The 20,557-nt window shown below is 45.4% G+C and overlaps 1 protein-coding gene across 1 annotated transcript; it reads left to right on the plus strand.

Moving 5' to 3' along the window:
* Nucleotides 1-1,301: 1,301 nt before the first annotated feature.
* On the plus strand, nucleotides 1,302-15,893 carry LOC308138642 (B-cell lymphoma/leukemia 11A-like; the record flags this gene model as incomplete). Its single annotated transcript, XM_080507856.1, has 2 exons — nucleotides 1,302-1,374; nucleotides 13,410-15,893. The coding sequence occupies 2 exons, from the start codon at nucleotides 1,302-1,304 to the stop codon at nucleotides 15,653-15,655; spliced, it is 2,319 nt and encodes a 772-aa protein (XP_080363982.1). The 3' UTR covers nucleotides 15,656-15,893.
* Between the last annotated feature and the right edge of the window lie 4,664 nt (nucleotides 15,894-20,557).

Consider the following 20,557-nt stretch of genomic DNA (forward strand, 5'->3'; position numbering starts at 1 on the left):
CACACACACACACACACACACACACACACACACACACACACACACACACACACACACACACTGATGACTGAATTGTCCTGCTTGGCAGCTGTTGCAGGTCCCTGCAGATCACTCAATACCAGCCGTGCTTTGTGTGTGTGTGTGTGTGTGTGTGTGTGTGTGTGTGTGTGTGTGTGTGTGTGTGTGTGTGTGTGTGTGTGTGTGTGTGTGTGTGTGTGTGTGTGTGTGTGTGTGTGTGTGCCTCTCTCTCTTCAGGGCCACCAACCTCTTGCTTGTGGCAGTAAAGAAAATCTGCTTCCTCTCAGCGTGCGCCCCCGTCTCATCAGGGATTTTAGACACGAGTGTGTGTGTGTGTGTGTGTGTGTGTGTGTGTGTGTGTGTGTGTGTGTGTGTGTGTGTGTGTGTGTGTGTGTGTGTGTGTGTGTTATTTCAGGGGAAAAAAGTGTATTTTTACTGATAATCAGAAGAACCTCCTCTGGTCTGTCCTCGTAACATTTTCCCATATTTGAATTTCCCATCTGATTTATAGGTTTATCATTTTATTTCAATGAATTTTTACTGTAAGCTCTGGTTTGGTTCAGTCTGGTTTGGTTTCATTTGGTTCAGTCTGGTTTGGTTTGGTTCAGTCTGGTTTGGTTTGGTTCAATCTGGTCTAGCTTTGTTTGGTTCAGTCTGGTTTGGTTCAGTCTGGTTTGGTTCAGTCTGGTTTGGTTTGGTTCAGTCTGGTTTGGTTCAGTCTGGTTTGGTTTGGTTCAATCTGGTCTAGTTTTGTTTGGTTCAGTCTGGTGTGGTCTGGTCTGGTCTGGCCTGGACTGGTTTGGACTGGTCTGGTCTGGTTTGGTTTGGACTGGTCTGGTCTGGACTGATTTGGACTGGTCTGGTCTGGTGTGGTCTGGTCTGGCCTGGTCTGGCCTGGCTTGTCTCTTGGGTGTTGCTGTCTCCACACGCTTACTTTCAGCTCAGTGGCTTCCTCTTGATTGTTCCCAGGAGTTCCCACTGAAATTGCAACAAGCTGTTTCCAGGCTGCGTTCAGCCAGAATCAAGGCTGGTCGACTGGATTTGACCGGCGAGAGTGACGATCCACCTCTGAGGACTTAGTGACGCTTTCTGGACGGGATCCTGGCTTTAGCCGGCCGGCCGGCCGGTCCGGAGCGCGTGTCAGCAGGTTCCCGCTCGCACAGCTGAAGCCTTTGCAGCTTTGAGAAGCAAATCCAGGTCAAGGGCTTATCAGGTATTTATCAGGAGTCACTCGCGAGCCATTTTCGACGGAAGGATCTCGTGTTTCAAGAAACTGTACTAATATGGGATCCAGCGTTGCCGCTGCAGTCCATCACGTGACGAAGGCGCTTAAAGGGACCGACGAGTTCAAACGCGGTCAGAGATGCAGGAACGTACGTCTGTCCAGTTCCGATACTGAGCAGTCGCAAAGGGCTGAAGTTGAACGGTACCGAGATCTTCACAGCGCGCTGATTATAGGTTCGATGAAAGACGCGATCAGTCAGGCTTTTGCGCGGGTTCCGTCGGCGATCCCCTCAAAATCAACCTAGAGTCACCGCATGGAATCCGATTAAGGTCGGCAATCTGCAACAGATTAGGAGTTGAAAGAGTTTTTTCGCGTTGGTATACAGTACAGAGGTCCGGACGCTGAGTCACTGTGTGTGTGTGTGTGTGTGTGTGTGAGTGTGTGTGTGAGTGAGTGTGAGAGTGTGTGAGAGTGTGAGAGTAAGAAGTTTCCTCTTTCAAACCCGACTCTCTCTCTCTCTCTCTCTCTCTCTCTCTCTCTCTCTCTCTCTCTCTCTCTCTCTCTCTCTACTCACATAAGTGCTGTAATTTGGATGCTCTGTAATTTCACCATGGTGGTTTAGGGTTAAGTGGAGGCTGTCCCTGCCATCATGAGGACCGGTCTTCCAAATGGACACACACACACACACACACACACACACACACACACACACACACACACACACACACACACACACACACACACACACACACACACACACACACACACACACACACACACACACACACACACGTGCGCTGGATCATTGCTACAGTGTGCTTGGATGCTTCTACAAAGGCCGGTCCATTTAATTACATTTATAAACACAGTTTAAGGGCCCGGGCTGTGTCATTAGAGCAGACTTTACGAGATACATTACTCTGTGTGTGTGTGTGTGTGTGTGTGTGTGTGTGTGTGTGTGACAGAGAGAGAGAGAGAGATTGAGAGAGAGAGAGAAGCATAGGGTTTGCATTTGTACGCGTTACAAAGAGAGAGAAAAGGAAACTTTGTCACATGGCAGCTTATAATGGGTGCCTCGATGGACACACACACACACACACACACACACACACACACACACACACACACACACACACACACACACACACACACACACACACACACACACACACACACACACACACACACACACACACACACACACACACAGTTAGACGAGTGAGAGAGTTGCAGATAGCGCAGTCTGCAGCCCAGCAGGGGTTTCAAACACAGAGACAGAAGGTATTGATGTATCCCGTGCGCACTCACGCACACGCACACACACACACACACACACACACACACACACACACACACACACACACACACACACACTAACACGCACGCAGTGACGGGGACAGACGGTATTGATATTTTTGCTCATCAGCGTCGGAGTGTAGAGCTGTTTAGTAGGAGGGCAGAGACATAGTTTCTCGTGCACACACACACACACACACACACACACACACACACACACACACACACACACACACACACACACACACACACACACACACATACACGCCCAGCATGCAATCAGACAGGCTCAATAATCCATTGTTGTTTTGGGTAATTCAAATGCATTCATGGTTCTTTCTTCTATATATACGAAAAATAAAGTAAAACCACACTACCTCATTATCGTCAGGCGTGCAGACTTCTATTTGCAAAAGTTGTTTGGAGCTATTTGGAGTTGTGTTTATGGGTTGTTGTGTTTTTTTTTTTTTTAACCAGCAACAGTATGTTTGATGTTCTTTTTGATTAAAGATCCATCAATCTGACAATTTCACTGCCGATTGAGACACTTTCATTTGAAGATAAAGAAAAAGATAATTACTTTTGAGTTTTCACACTTTTTTTTTACCAAACTTGAGTACATCAAGGTGTTCTCTGATGCATTTCCTGTTTACATTCTCGAACGCTGTTTCACAACATTCTGTTTTTGCGTTTAAACATATAGGAGCCCACCAACCTCTTTCTCTAATCTCTGTAACCTCGCTGCTGTAATATAAAGCAACGCGTAATATTAGACGTGACTGTGTCTGTGTTTAGCTTCCACCATAGTCCTGCCTGTCCAGCTTTTGTGGCGTAGAACTTTTGTGAAAAAGTCACTTTTAACTGGATTCCGTCGTCTGGGCCCAATCAACTTGATAGAAAGTGGTCGTTTGGAGGCAAAGCAAGTCTTTTAGTCGCTTGTCGGGTCGGATGAACGTCTGAGGATGACAGGAAAAGGTTGTGACGTATGTCCTTGTTTATTATTGATGAATTTATACTGTATTGATAGATTCAATTAATAGAAGTTTAAACTTTATGAACAGGCGCAGTCGACTCTTCAGGAATATGTGTTTGATTTCATTTTCAAACCTTAAGGTTTGAAAAGTATTTGATGACGTTGAGAAAGATGTCATGATATTACAATATGTTGAGGCGTGGATGTAATTAAAGTGGCACGGTGACACAGAGAACCCCGTGGAGGACTTCAGGCTTTTGCTGCAGACGTACTGGATGTGGTTTCCTCATGACAGCCTCTCATCAACGAAAACACTCAGAAAGCTGTTTAATTCCAGTTTTAGGAAACCATTTTGCTGCATATACCAGAGTGTGAATCTGACCCTCTATATTGTTTTTAATGGGTCCTGATGAATTTGAAGCGGGTGATATTATCGCCACGATGATGAAATCATTTTACCGTAGTAGATGGCGTTCTTAGGGAAGCTCATAGCTCGTTTTTTTTAAAAAGTGAATCATAGTGAATCAACTGGGCAAGAATGTCATCCACAGTGGTACAATAGGAGGTTTGTAGGTGAAAGTGTCATCCTTGTCACAGTAGAGATTCAGCTGATGAATGGATTTTCTGGGGTCACGCTTAAGAATCGCAGAGAAAAAAGTCAAAATAAATGAATAAATAAAAAAAATTCACCGATTTAACTAAATCCAGTCCTTGACAAGGAAGGAAACATAGAGTCCTTTGTGTCCAAACAAGTGCGGCTCAGCCCTAAACGGTAAATGCAGTAACCCTGAGGCACAAGCGAGAATACTGAGCACACCTCGGCGTGCGTTCAACGAAAGTACCGACGCGTCATCCGAGAGAGTCTGAAGGCAGATTCCGAAGCGTCTTGAAAAGCTTGAAGGAGATTGAAAAGCTTGCCTCGCCACATTCCTCTGTCGCCTTGATTTGTCTCCGAGACCTCGGTGACTTATGATCGTAGCTCGAGTGTGCGAAGTTTTGAGGCTTTCGATCACACGATTGGGGATACGGAACGCCGTCTTGGCGCTGCCCTTGGTTTTTCTACACGTCAGGAGTGACAAACGGTTTCCCTGAGTGCCCAGAGAAGGTCAAAGCAACGCCGTGTCGAACCTTTTGGTTTACCTGTGTTTGCACAGCTGTCGCTATTTTTGTGAAGAAAAGAAAAGGAAAAAAAAAAAAAACCCAACTTAGATTAGGTGAAAAGGGTTCTCGGGCTGGCAGGAGCAAACATCGGCAAACCTTTATGGAATGCAGAGATTAAATCCTTCTCCGGGGAACAAATGACGACACGACGGAGAAGGCCGCTCGCTGCTCCTTGTTTCTAGGTAGTGGCTGTGCATGCAGCCCGCTTCCCTTTATGCAACCCTCCTTTGCATCAGCGGCGGCACCTCAAAGAAGCTGCTTTTGATCTGGCCTGCGACTCGGAGCCAGTAATAGAGGCTGATTTCCCTCCGAGCCGAGCGCTGTCTCTCTCTCTCTCTCTCTCTCTCTCTCTCTCTCTCTCTCTCTTTTTTGTTTTGTTTTGTTTTGTTCTTGTTGTGTGACTGCGTTCCTCCCCTCAGCGAGCAGACAGGACACCAGCTGCCACTGTTTGCCTTCAGATTGTTTGCTGTCCAGTTAGTAAGAAGGCTCTAGCATAGCGGGGAAGATAATTGGTGGGGTGGTTGTGGGGTGTGTGAGGGGGGGGGGGTTTGATTCTTCCTCTCTGGACCGCACAGGATGCCGCCACAGGATTAAAGTCGCTCGGCTGGTATGACAGCTCATGATGCCACAACAGCAATTAGAGGAATTTAGTGACAATGTAGAAGAATGCCGCTCGTTTCCGACTTGCCCACCTTGTGTTTTTGAGTTTCATCCTCGTGGATTTGAGAACGGTTTGCTTCGTAAGCCCGAGGGTGAATTTCCTCGGCTCCAGTCAGTGAACACACCGTTCACAGATTAAAGTATGAAAAGGGCCATAATTAGGCCGACAAAATTTTCACATGACGACTGTAGCCGGTTTTTGGCGGAGGAAGGACGGGCGCATTACGGCGGCTGTTGTTCTGGCCGAGGAGTCCATAATCTTTGAAAATCATTTTCTCTGGTGTGGCCTCCGCCCGGAGTCACAAAAGAGGTTTTATTTAAGTAGGACAGTGTATCAGTTACACTGTAAGTGTATAGCGGGAGTCATGAGATATGGGGACGTGAGAGCTGATTGGCATCTCGCTGTACTCATGATTGTCGCTGAAAATCTCAATGTTGGGTGAGGAAAAGTCGTTGCTCTCCACAATACTTCACACGTGACTTATTAGTAGTTATTGTCACGTGTGTTCGCACCGCCTGGTGTCGGTGTTTTAAAGTCAATGACACTTTCAGGTGTCGAGTTTGCATTTAACATTTTGGTTATTGGCTTTAGCTCATTGAACTTATTTATTTGATATGATGTTGTTTCTGAAATCGGCGCTGAAGGCTTTCTAACGCTTGATCTGTTGGAGAATCTAGCAGATCATGGATTCAATATTGTTGCTGTCGTGAACTCATGGTAAAGTGGTTCTTTTGCATTCCACGGCATTTTGTCATAATTATTGTGCTCTTGGAATGCATCTTCTGGGTCAGTCAGTCCTGGACTAATGTTTCAGATCCTTTCACCTCACGGAGGGATTATTTTCTTCAAATTGTTTGGAGAATTTAGAAGTTAATTCATACACTTGTATGCAGACAAAAGAATTCTTTTGAATGCTCACTGGGTTTATTGATGACAACAGTTCAATATTAAGTATCCTGGTGGAGCTGAAGTCACAACGGGACCACCTGTCACCCCTTTACAGGGTCTTGTAATTGGCATCTGCTTTCAAAGCTCCGATTAAACTGTTGGCGTCAATCTATAGCTGTGGAAGGGTATTCACCTTCTTTCCCCACGTGACAGTATTTTGTGGTTTAAACCATAAAAAAACAACAACATGCAGAACGTATCAATTCTGAGTGGGATCCAATGTTTAGTCTGACAAAAGCAAGTTTCTTTGGGTTGGTCAGACAAAAGCCAATTCACTGAATCCTTGCAAACTGAATTCACGTGTGCATTAGATTTTTAGTGAGACACGTCTGCAAACCTATTAGTGCGGTCACCAGTGACCCAAACCGCCCCGCGCCGGACAAGCATGGTGGAGAATAATAAACCGGTGAAGTGAAACAGCCAGGTATCCCTTTAAGGTAAAAAAAAAAAAAAAAAGCACGGGGAGTGGGAGGGGGGGGGCTAGATGCCCAGATGTAAATATAAGCAGCGGATCCTGAAAGCCTGAGGCTCGAATAGAAATCCCAAATTGTATTAAGGGACATTGTCCCTCACTCCCAGTATGCGTACCTAATCCTGTTTTAGCGATGTTCCATTACCTCAATTACTATCATCTCACCCAGAGGTGGACCCGGCCAAGGACACCGGCAGAGAAGTACCGCTTGGTTGGAAAGAGAGGAGGGAGGGGGGGGGGGGGTGGAGGTTCGGAGGGACGCCTGTGAAGGAGTGTCCCATAGAGCATGGAAAAATGCAAAATGTGAGAGGAGAGGAGAAAGGAAAAGCTATCCGGAGGGATAGAGAATGAGAGAACGCCGAACAGAGAACGTAGAAGTGACTGTATCTTGACGAGGGCAGCGGGAGTGTTGTAGGTCTGTCTTAGCTGCTCGCCAAGGCCTGGCAGCCATTTTTTTCTCCTCCAGCTGGTTGGAAAGAGACAGAATGGTGGCCGTCCAGCTAAGTCACAGGACGGAATGACTGGCAGAGGAACAGACACTGGCGACGTTCTGAGGTGGAGTCATTAGAGAGGACGTAATAGCTGCTGCTGTAAAGACGTTCTCTCGAAGCTGCACAGATTCAGGTACAGACGCTGTGGAGACGAACATTTATTCTGATTCTTTTGATTCATGGGGTGTTTATTTAACACAATGGGGGACATTTTGACCTGCAGCTCATGGCCACGCACATAAAAACTGTTGCTTTTTTTCTCTCTCTCTCTCTCTCTGTTTTCATTCTCACATAACCTGTCTGACCTCCGCTGTAATTATTTTAATACAACTGTCAGTATGTCTGGAAGAGAAAGTCAAGCACGGGGGTCGTGCCGGCTTTGCTCTCCTGTGTTCATCTCCAGATGAGCCTTTTCCACGATACAGACCAGCATCTTGAAGCTCACATATGTTGAGAAGTGGTTAAATCCACTGTTCTGATGCTCTGATCAATCAAATGTCACCTGTGGATTAATGGATTACAGAGGGTCCGGGATCATTCCTCGAAATGTGACTCAAAAGAAACACTGAAAGATATTTTGAGAAACCATTTCTGTGTGACTTGTTTTGTTATTGAACAACTGGGCTTGTCATTTATACCAGTTATAACAGTCGACACTGGAAAAGTAACACAAAACTCCGGTCATTATAGCGAACAAAAGGTTTTCAAAATGTTCTATAGTAACAATATACCCTTTGTTTATACCCTTTGAAGATTACAAATATTACAATAGATTCAATTTGGGATTCATACATTTTGACAGGTATAGGATGACGAGAACATTTTCCAGGGGTGGAAATCAGGAACAACATGTACAATTTTGACTCCTATCCAGCAAACGATTTGGACACTTAGGCTGCATTTACACTGTGTGTGTACCGTGACCCAATTCTGTTGTTATGTGCCACCGATCTGCTTTTGAACAGTATGAGCGGGAAAAAGACAGTTTGAGATCAGAAACAGGCCTCATTCATGTGTGGAAATAAATCAGTGATACATTGGATATGTATCTGTGTCACCACTGTGTCGCCAGGATGATCAGATTTTCTCAACGTAACGCCATCGAATCTGCGACCATCTAGTGCAGCTGGAGCAGTGAACGCGTGGTAAATGAATGGGAAGCATGGAGGCGATCCAACAGGCGGAACATCCAGCGCGGTGGTCAGTTGAAGAGGTCACATGGCTTCTCAGTCATTGAGGAGAGAAGGAAATAATTGCAGAATATGCCTAAGATGCCATTATAGCTCTTTTTTTTTTTTTACTCCTTCTCTGCCTTGAAATCCTTGCAATGTTTGGCAAACGTCTCCGGCACTTAGTAACTTAGCAATTACCAATATTAGTATTAAGTACTCATGTGCAATGTTTCAGATGTTGTATGCAGGTGTGATCGTGAGGATCAGATGTGGGTTACTTGATGTTGATGCGTGTCACCACACCAATCAGGACTTGCGGTGTGAATGCAGCCTTAGACACATGGACAGTGAGGAATGGGAGCTCTAACTTGCAACCTTTCCGATGGACAAAAGGCCCAGTGTGCCATCTGAGAGATGTTTGCACCGGTCAACCTGTTATAATCCTCTGCGGACAGTAGTTCAACCTCTGGAGCATGAACGGCCCAGCCCCGCTGGCCACACTGCGACTGGCGAAGGAAAGGCTTCATCACACGTTTAAAAATAGAAACCAAACAAGGGGAGGAAAAAAAAAAAAAAAAAAAGGTTGACGTTCTTTCATTAGGGTTGTATATGATATGTGATGATTTGTTTGTTTGTGAATTCGCTGGGCGTCTCGTCAACTTGGCTCTCCGGCTCTATTTCAGCCCCTCGGACTGCCGTCGGATCAGAGGGCGACACTTGCTTTTGAGAGGGATTTGTGGAACTTGGGGAACTTACCACACACACACACACACACACTCCGCTCTCTTTCTCACACACAAAGGAGTCATGAAACATGAGCCAAGCTGCCTCACTGCGTCCCTCTCCCATCTCACACCACATAAGTGTCCAGGCAATGCCCTTGGCTTAATAGGGCTTAATGCCTTCGCTTGTCACTGTAGCATGGCTGCTATTGGGCGTTCGCATGTTTCCCAAAGCGTGTGTGTGTGTGTGTGTTCTCTGGAGTTTCACCACAGCGGCTGCACGGCGGTGAAATTTACTCTCCAGGATGAACCGGATGCTTTTACCCCCCCCCCCCCCCCCCCCCCTTCCTCGTTGCCCGAAAAGTTGCGCTGGAGGTGTTTGTCACCTCTGTTGAAACTTAAACCAAAGGGATTACTGGGGCCTCATCTCTTTCTTTCCCTCTCTCTGACTCTATCTATCTTCATCCTGCGGTCTCCATTCCGCTTTCTCACTTCATTTTTCTACCTTGGACTGGTGGAGAGTTTGCCTAATGAAGTGGCTGATGGGAGTATATTACAGGGAGACAGAGTGGAGCGGTCGCCTACTCTAAAATCCATTAACCTTACAGTTTCAATCAGCGTGGAGACAAGTCGGAGCTGCGAGTCAGAAAGGAGAGTAATACCCCAAGAGTTGGGCCTTGTGCTTCAGATCTGTGCAGCGCGCGTTTCCGTCTGAAAACAAAATATACTAATTTAGCGCTGGATGATTGTCAATATTCGACTGACGCTTCTGGCGTTCTTCAATGAATCTTGTCAGTCCTTCTTCCTCAGACACGGCACGAAAATCAAGACGCACAATCATAAGCAAGATGTGACGTTTATGCTTTTATAGATTAAACGGCTGAATAAATAAACGCTGCTGTTTGGATTCTGGTTGCGTAATGTACTTTTTTTGTTGCTAACCAAACAGCTCCGGTGGCTAAACTCACTGGAATGTCTCCATTCAGCCGGTTTATCAATGTTTTGCACACGCTCAGGTGAAACTGCGACGCTAAAGATTTTCTTTCTCTCTTCGAGGAAGGTCTGTGGGTCTTCAGAGTAACTGCTTAGCTGGTGGTAGATTTGTTTGGAAAAGAATTTTAAAAGCCTGAAGATGGACCACCAGATGTTGAATCAACAACCTTTTATTTATAATAATAGCATTGCTTTGAATATATATCGAATGGATGTGAATGGTTTTTATGAGCCTTGCGGTTCCATATGTTCCCCTGAGAGCTCTTGAGATGGTCTAGTGTTGCTGAGAAGAATAGCATTGTTTCCTCCAAGGCAACAGTTTTTTTTTTTTTTCTTTCTCAATGCCATAGCGCGTGCAGCTCGCTCCTGTTGTTTCCTCTGGAAGCCCTGTCGCAAAAGGAGAGGGCGACGTCGTCGCTGTCATCTTCGTGTTACTCGGCGTTGGTGCTTAATTTGAAGCAAAAGTAAGTTGGAGCGTGAGCCGATCAATAACGGAAAGAAACGCCTCCTGATTGGACCAAAGTAGGAAAAGTGTGGCTTTGTTGTTGGAAGTGAAGAGATTAAGAAGGGGAAGGAGGAGGAGTGAGGAGGAATAAATAAATACATTCTCCTTGCTCCTGATGATTCAAATGGTATTCACAGGTTAGATCTACTGCAGGTGCCCACAATTAGTGGTAATTTGCGCCGATTTTAATGATCCATAATTTCGCTGCCTTTCTAAACGGTTGGTCATTCGGGATAAGTGTGTTTGTGTACAGAAATTGAGGCCAAGAGGGGGGGGGGGGAGTGGGGAGGGAAAAAAAAGGAAGAAAATGAAGGAGAGACCAGAATCTTGTGTAAGAAAAGCTTCATCTGCACACTCTTAAACACAATCACGTCTAGTTTGCTCCCCATTCTTCCTCGCTTCTTTGTCGTCTTTGTGGACGAAAGATGAAAGAATAGCTCTTGTTAATATGACTCGCCGTTCTCATCGCAGGAGGGAAATCACACATCTTGTAAAATCACGCTCACGAGTGCCTACTTTGCTGTTGCGGATATTTATCGCGTTTTGTTTTATTTATTTATTTATTTATTTATTTATTTTCCCTCTCCTCCCTACTCCAACCTCTCCGACTCTCTGTTTCTGGCTATTAGAGGTAAATTACGGCGGCGTCGACTTATAAAAGCTTCCCCGTAAAACCGTGACATCCTTTTAGTATCACTGTTAATTTGTCATATTTGCGCTGCCAGTAATTAGCAGGTGATATGTCCCAATTGCGTGTGTGTGTGTGTGTGTGTGCGTGTGTGTGTGTGTGTGTGTATTTTCCACAACCTGCCTAACCTGTTTACATATTAATGGGATGTTTTGTAATTTATTTGTTGGCGACAACGCAACAGAGCAAAATAGCTTTTAACCAAAAAAAAAAAAAAAAAAAGAAGAAAGAAATCATTGGGGATAATTAACATCGCTATTATGACCCCTGGAACGGCACCCATTTGCTTTTGCAATTATGTTACAGCCGTTTTTTTGTTGTTGCTGTTGTTGTTGTTGTTGTTTTTTTGGTTTTTTTTACCTGTTTTGCGGCATTTTGACATTTTTTTGTTGCTCTTGGTTGTTTTTCCATAAATAAATGTTTTTCAACAGACACAATAAAAGGTTGGCTCAAGGTGCTTTTGTTCGTTATTGTACAGTGCTCAAATATAGAGGCTTTAAAAAAACAACAACACATCTTTGAAGGTTTTTTTTGTATTGAAAAGATTTATTAAGAATATGAATGGCATCGTGTGTGTGTGTGTGTGTGTGTGTGTGTGTGTGTGTGTGTGTGTGTGTGTGTGTGTGTGTGTGTGTGTGTGTGTGTGTGTGTGTGTGTGTGTGTGTGTGTGTGTGTCAACACACGTTGAAGACATTTACAGAAGATTCAGTCTTTGGTAGTGTGTCAATGATCACCTCAGCCCATTTTGACAAACGGACCCACATGGCACAGTGCTTAACAAGAGAAGGCTACTGAAGTGGGGGTGGGACGGGCGGGGTGGAGGGGTGGGGGTTTCGTTTGTCATCTAATCTTGTAAACGAGCTGATGGCCATCCATTCGGTCCCCCTAATGAGATTACACATGCATGGCGGGTCGCACCACGGGTCATCTTCGCCGAGGCCGTTCAAAGGCAATTATTGTTTTAAATGTTCCTCTCGCCGCTGCTTTTCAAAGTGACTCTGCATGCTTGGCTGAAGGAAGACGCTCCGAGAGCACACTGAAGGAGTTATTTTTTTTCCCCCGCCTCCCTCTGGGAGGGTGGGGGGGGTTTGCGAAGCGCAAATGTTTTTACACTCCTACTGTTTTTTTTACCTTCCGCGTGCGGCCCGAGGTGTCGTTCTCCGTGAGCACGCAAACAAATGAGCGGACGCCTGTTTTGTCTGAGGGGCGATCGGCACTGGTGGGAGGGTTGGCAGCACATCAAACACTATCATACAGTTTACATTGATAAACTTTCCCACGATTCATCTTTATGCTTTCCTTGTACATGTCTGTGTTTTTCGTTCAGCTTCTTTGTGAAAATTCCAGCGGCATCGGATTTCATGTATCTATATATATACATATTTGTTAATGTAAATACCATGATGCTCCAGAAATGAGGAAGCAGTCATTTCAAGGTTTACAGGATTTCACTCAGTTTTCTCCCTAGTGTGTTGGTGTGTGTGTGTATTTGTCAGCGAGCCGCTGTTTTTGGTAGATCAGTGGGAAGTGGTAGTCTGCTGGGATAGCCCTGCTTCTTTGTTCTCCTGCTGACAATGGAGGACTCACAGCCAGTCTAAAGGGAGAAATTATGTCCCAGAGCAGTCTGGGAGAAACACACACACACACACACACACACACACACACACACACACACACACACACACACACACACACTACTTCTCACATGCTACTCATGTGGGGCATGACCTCAATAAGAGCTACTGTTGTATTTGCAAAGCCCTCAACACCATGTGTCGACCACTATTAAAAGCTGTAACGGTTAGGCCTAAGGTTCAGATAAAAAAGATTGGTTCAGCCGAGTTGAACGTAGTTCTTCCTCATATTTTACGTTTTGCACACGGCACTGTTTACGTCTTGGGCGAATGTTCCCAGATCAAAAGCATTGGGGCATCCAAGGCGCTTTGTCTGTAATTAATTTAATTGTGACCCCCTAAAACCAAACCAGGATTATAACAAATGCAGCGTGTTGTTGAAGGTGAATTTATTGGTTGTTTTTCCAAGTCGTTTTTCTGATTTTGCTTTCTTTTTCTCTTTTACAACAGGCAAGGAGGAGCCCACCACCTACACCTGCACTACGTGTAAGCAGTCCTACGGCAGCGCCTGGTTCCTCCTGCAGCACGCCCAGAACAGTCATGGCTTCCGCATCTACCTGGAAAGTGAACACGGGAGCCCTCTCACCCCTCGCATGGGTGGACTTTCCTCCCTCGGCGGAGGCGCGGACTGCCCATCGCAGCCTCCCCTCCACGGCCTCCACCTGCCTCCCGACGCAAGCCCCTTCAACCTCCTCCGCATCCCGGGCTCAGGCTCAGGTGGAAGGGACAGCATCGGGGCAGGAGGCGGCATTGGCATCGGTGGCCCTGTTGGTGGGGGTCACCATCAGCGTTTCCCTCCAACGCCACCCCTTTTCAGTCCCCCTCCAAGAAACCACCTGGATCCCCACCACCTGAGCCCAGAGGAGCTGGCGCTGGCAGCCCACCACCCGAGTGCCTTCGACAGGGTGCTGCGCCTCAATCCTCCTCTGCCTCTGGACCCCCCTCCAACAATGGACTTCTCAAGGCGGCTACGGGAACTGGCGGGAAACAATTCAGGGTCCTCTCCCCCGCTGTCTCCCAGCCGGCCCAGCCCCATGCAGCGCCTGCTCCAGCCATTCCAGACAGGGGGAGTTAATGGAGGTGCAGGAGGGGCAGGAGGCAGCAAACCTCCTTACCTTGCCACTCCGCCGCCTCTTCCCGGCTCCGTGCAGTCCCCCGTGGGCTCTCAAACCACTCCCACAACCCCTCTTCCCTCAGCAGGTCCAACATCCTCCTCTTCGGCCCAACTGAAATCAAAGTGTTGTGAGTTTTGCGGCAAAGCCTTCAAGTTTCAGAGTAATCTAATAGTGCACCGGCGAAGCCACACAGGAGAGAAGCCGTACAAGTGTCACTTGTGCGATCACGCTTGCACGCAGGCTAGTAAATTAAAACGCCACATGAAGACCCACATGCACAAATCCTCCTCGCCAAACACAGGAAAGTCAGAAGACGGGCTCTCGACGGCCTCGTCTCCGGAGCCCGGCACCAGCGAGCACATGGCCAGCGCAAGCAACGCCCTGAAGTCAGTGGTGGCCAAGCTGAAAAGCGAGAACAACCGCATGCTACGTGAAAACGGTGAGGAGGAGGAGGAGGAAGAGGAGGAGGAGGAGGAGGAAGAGGAGGAGGAAGAAGAGGAAGAGGAGGAGGAGGAGGAGATAGAGGAGGAAGAGGAGCCCAATGGAGAAAGGGGACCCAGGAGAAATAACAGCTACCACTTCGGTTTGAACCTCGACGCAGCCCGTCAGCATGAAAACAACGGCGGCATCGGGAATCGACTGGGCGGAGTGGCCGAGGAGGGGACGATCCCCCGCTCGCTGCCCGAGGTGATGCAGGGGATGGGACTGGCCGCCAGCATGCAGCACTTCAGCGAAGCCCTCACCGCACACAAACGAAACGCCATGGGCCAGGAGAACCACCTGCACCACCATCTCAGCCGAGACCACCACCACACTCGAGAGATGTGTGACGGGGACTCTGTGCTGGAGACGGACCGCGGGGAGGAGTGCTCCGTCTCCACCGTCAATGGACGGGGAGCCTCTCCCAACGAATCAGCCTCTGTCGGCCTCTCCAAGAAACTGCTTCTGGGTAGCCCCAGTCCACTCAGTCCGTTCTCCAAACGCATCAAGCTGGAAAAGGAATTTGACCTGCCCACTCCCACAATCCCGAACACAGAGAACGTCTACTCCCAGTGGCTAGCGGGATACGCCGCCTCTCGACAACTCAAGGACCCTTTTCTGAACTTTGGGGATTCCAGACAATCGCCCTTCGCCTCTTCATCCGAGCACTCTTCAGAGAATGGCAGTCTGCGTTTCTCGACCCCTCCGGGGGAACTGGACGGTGGGATGTCAGGTCGCAGCGGTACGGGCAGTGGGGGGAGCACGCCACACCTTGGGGGTCCTGGACGGCCCAGCTCCAAGGACGGCCGCAGGAGCGATACTTGTGAGTATTGTGGCAAGGTGTTCAAGAACTGCAGTAACCTCACAGTGCACCGACGCAGTCACACGGGGGAGAGACCATACAAGTGTGAGCTGTGCAATTACGCGTGTGCCCAGAGCTCCAAACTCACTCGCCACATGAAGACCCACGGTCAGGTGGGCAAAGACGTGTTCAAGTGTGACATTTGTAAGATGCCCTTCAGTGTCTACAGCACCTTGGAGAAACACATGAAAAAATGGCACAGTGACCGCCCGTTGAGTACCGAAATAAAGTCAGAGTAGAAGGCCGAACAATGAGACCTTTTCCCCACAGCTGTGTCCGCCATCAGTCCCGTTTATTCCCAGCTCCTTGTAGATTTGCCCCAATCCCAACACTCCACTTTCGCCAGTCTGGTGGAAGCTTAAGACCATGTGCTCTGCACCAGCACACCCCGTTTCCATTACCCATTGAATGCATGATCTGTATCGGGGCAATACTCTTGCATTGACGCAAAACTTCGAGCCTTTCTCTTGTGCAATAATTTACATGTTGTGTACTATTTTCTTTCTTGAGTTTTTCCTTTTCCATTTTTAAGAATTAGTCAGCATGCATAGTATGTTTTTGCTAATCAAAAAATTGAAAAATGAAAAAAAAAAAAAAGAAAACGAAAAGAACTTGTCCTGGTTGGTTAGTTGTTGAGTAAATGTGTTGCTGTTTTTCTCTTGTTATGTTTTTTTCTTTTTAATTCTTCAAAAAGAGAAAAGACAAGAAAGGTACATCCATGCTGCATACATTCTGACACATATCATGTACAGTTTTGTTTTGTGACATGGAACGTGAACAGTCTTTGACTTGACCCTCTTCCTGCGACCCTGGAAATGCACTTATCCCGATCTTTCTAAAAGATGCCATGTTCACACAGGGTGTAAAAGAGAGAGAGAAAAAAAAACCTGAATAAATCACGCATTGGCTTGATGAGTAAACTGAAAGCAACGACAGCCTTCAAATTTCTTTCAAAAAGACAAGGGTGCGCTGATAATTTAATTTGTGCTATCATTTGGTAGAATAAGAAAAGAGTGCCTTTGATATTTCAAGACTGCATTGGCCATAATCTTATCTGGTATAAGCTTGGGGTCAGACGAGACGAAGCTCGAAGGTTTAAGCCACCCAGGAAAGGTCCTTGCATCAAGCACCTGACTGCTCAAATGGACTGTGACGACTCATGATCAGCGAGTTCTCGTTAATCATCATTTAGCTACCTATTACATGTTCAATAGGCTATCTTTAAATATGTGGATTTCATTGCAAGCATGGTACAAGCAGTATTGTGTATATCTGAATTATTTGTAGTTTTGTTTCTGGTAGGGAGGTACTCTTATTTGTTTTGGGGAGATAAAGGTATCCTGTAATGTACAATCCTGAACTTGAGGGGATACGGCACACGGCTTGAGAAGTGTCGCGTATCTTGCGTTAGCACAAACCTACAACGCTGCTTCAGTACGTCAGTGTGTGGAACAATGCATAAAATAAAATATGAGCTCCGAGCGAGGTGAACTTCAGTTGCGAGCATTGAAAAAAAACTACAAGCTAGACAGATAGAGAAAGCTACACAGAACTGGAAGCTATGAAACATATAACGGGGATCAGAGGCAATGTATTTTACATTTCTATCACCAAAACAGGGTCGATAAACTATGAATTGCAGTAAATGAAAAAGAATTTGCAAAAAACTATATCTGTACTCTAGGGCTCCTGGAAAATAAAAAGCGAGATTCTTAATCAGTATGCAGCGCACTTTTTAGGTTTTTTTTCTTGTTTTTTTTTTTTTTTTTTTTTAAACCCAATACGATTGATTTTTCTTGTTTGTTTTCTTTTGCGTTTTCTTTTGTAATTCAAGGCGTTCACAGCAAAGCACTTGTCACTCTGCCCGAGAGCGAGTGCTGGCGTCGCTCACGCTGAGTCTAAAAGTCGATTTACAGGACACGAAGTGCACTGTTTCCCTTTCCCCAGTTTACAAGTTGATTACTGAGGGGAAAATTATTTTACTGAAAAGTTGTCCGACAACGAGGTTTCCGGTCCATTTGAAAAATAAATGAATAAATAAAAAAAAAAAATTTAAATACAACACGCGTAATTCGCAAGCTCCAGCCATACGACCCTTCACCCTTCCGCACCCTTCCCATTTCACGTAGTATCGGTCATTTGCCAATTTGTTCCCCCCAGACGCTCCGGCACTTTGGCCGGCTGCATAAATTTCACCCTTTGTCTGCAAAGTCTGCGGATTCGGTTGTGGGCGGTGAACCGGACAGATAAGAAATGCTGGAAACGTTGGTCAGAAAAAGCTGGAGGACAACGTGAAGCTACCGACCGCACTTCAATAATTCACAGACTCTGCAGCCAACGGATGACGTCAGGCGTTAAAAAAACAAACAAACCTTGTTGCTCACACTCTGAGAATCACCTTATTTTTTTTTGTACAAATCTTCCTTTGAATTCTAAAATTAAAAAAAAAACCTGTTTTTTGCAGATGACACTTGACTATCTTTTTAGGGGAAGCTGTATTTAAGTTTGATTGTCTTTTCTCAGCGTCTTGGTGGTGTTCAAGACTCCGATCACAGTATATACGAAATGATACAAAAAAAAAAAGATGAAAAAAAATAACAAAAAAAATCTGTGATGGTTTTTGTATCTTTTTTTTTTCTTTTTTCCTTTTTGTTTGTTTTTTTTTTTTTGTTTGTTTTTTTTTCCTTGGCTCTTCACAGCTCTTCAGGTTGAAATACAATTTGCATTGGGGAAAAGGATTAAGATTATATATGAATATATAATAAAGAACTTAAAATATAGGAAAATGCACACTCATGTCGATTCCTATGCTTAAACACATTTATGGTCTACTTTTTCTGTATTTCTAGAATTGTATTTGAATTCAATGTTCACTTAGAGTAGGCACTATAGTATTTATATTGAGGCTCGTATTTTTAACTGTTGCTTGTTCTCTCTAAAGGTATTTACCATACCTTCTTTTGGTAGGGGATTTAAAAAAAAAAAAGTGAAAAAGAAGAAGAATCCCAGGCTGCCACGGTATATTTTTTTAATTTGGCAGGATAATATAGTGCGAATTATTTGTATGTTTAAAGAAATAAAAGGAGAAAAAAACAATCCCAGTCAAAAAAAATTTAAAAAAATTGCAGCTAAAAGTATGTGGCATTGGGAGGCGTCGCCGGCCATCAGATGGCCGCTCTGTGTTTCCTGGTCACACAGAGGTGGTTGTACATATCTTCTTTAGGTTCTTTGTTTTTTTGTTTTTTTTTAAGGTATGATTTGTTTTGGGTTTTTTTTTTGTTTTTTTAGGGGGTGGGGGGGGATTGTTTCTGTGTGGGGTTCGGACCTCCTTCACTCCCCCCCCTTCACTCTGTCGTCCGCCCACCCCCCCCCCCCCCCAACGCCTGCTGCCATTCTTGTATGCAGTAACGCGAGCTGACGTCGGCCTGTCCTGTCGTGTGCTTCTGTCTCTCTCTCTCACCTCCCACCTGACTTACATTCCAACATCGAGAAAAAGAGATGAACAAAAAAAAAAAGGAAAAAAAAAAACTCGTCATATGCAGTTACATGGATTAAAGCGTCAAAATAAATACGTCTTAAAAAAAAAAAAAAGAAATTAAATGTTTTTTGCAGTTGTTTTTCTTTTCATTGCCAAATACTAAATGGTGCTTTATATTTAGATTGGGTATACTTTCATATGCAAAGCATATTTCAAACATGACCCGGGGGGATGTGGAGAAGCCTGCTTGAGTTTGAGACTTTTTTGTAAATGGCAATGCGGAATATTTTGTTATCAGCCTTTTCTATTCCTGTTCTGAGAGCTGTTTGTTGTAACTTGAACTTGAACTTTATCTTTTACTATGGGAGTTACTATTTATTATTACCTATATGCTCTGTTCAAAACAGAGACATGGAATGGATTCGTATTGTTTTTATTTTGGTTTGTTTTATTTTTGGTTATTATATAATTTGTTTTTTTTGTTTTTGTTTTTGTTTTTTTCTTTTGTAATGGTGGCCGATGGCCATTGGACAAAAACCGAGCTCTTCTGAATTTCCGTTGTACTTGTTTGGGGTCTCTGTTCAGTTGTATTGGGAAAACCACTGTCTGTGTTTTCTGGCAGATGTCTGCATAATCCTGTTCACACACCCATTTTGTCCCTTTATCGAAAAAAAAACAATTAATAAAAAAGAAAAAAATGAAAGTATAATGGCACTTGTCGCTTATCTCTGCCGTGTGCGTTATCTGGAGTTTGCACGCATGAGTGTGTGTGTGTGTGTCAGTGTAATAACCCCCCCCCCCACCTCCACCCACACCCCCACCCTCCAACACACTTACCTGCAACATCTCACTGTTCTTATAGGTGATTCATTTCTCAATACATGAAGACAAATAGTACACGTGTAGTTTTTACTGCACGTTCACACGACTCATTGATGTCAACCTGTAAAACTCTGGACCGATTCCAATATAACGCATGAAGAAGCCTCCATGTCCGATCACACGGCGAGGAGTTTTCATCTTCTGCCTTTGCAGGTATTACTTAGAAAACGCTCCAGCGTTCATCCTCCGGTGGTCGAACTCGGGTTAAAGCAGGTTTGAAATGAATAAAATGCCTTTGACTCGTTGGTGCGCCGTCGCCGTCGCCACAAGCAATGTAAGAATTACACTCACGTCCGGCTTCCTGTCCCATAGTGTGCAACTGATATATCTAGAATCATCAAATCATTGGGTCCAGTGGCAATTTCAGCAAATCCAAACTAATCAAAGTGACGCTGAGTTGCTGAGTTTATTTTAAGTTCAAACTGTCAAAGTCATGCATGTTGATCCCGGGCCCACATTAGTTCTAATAATTACAACCTGGTTTGGATGTGTGTGATTGAAAAGTTTCTATCTTCTTTGAGTCGTTTGAAGTCCTCTGCAATAATCTCCATACAATAGAGATGAACTCTCCCGTCGGAGTACGTTGGTCTACCGGACCTGTACGGGAGGTATGAGGGGAGAACCCAAACACGTTTTTCCCGCACACCTTCCCTGCAGGTGAGTTTGTTCAACCAGTTTTCTACAAGTGCCCCTGGAGTCATGTGAACAAAGTGTCCTTTGATAGGACGAGAGGGTTGTTTGGCTGTGTGTGTGTGTGTGTGTGTGTGAGTGTTATCTTCGG

This window comes from Blennius ocellaris (assembly GCF_963422515.1).
Source record: "Blennius ocellaris genome assembly, chromosome: 13".
In the NCBI taxonomy this organism is placed as follows: Eukaryota; Metazoa; Chordata; class Actinopteri; order Blenniiformes; family Blenniidae; genus Blennius; species Blennius ocellaris.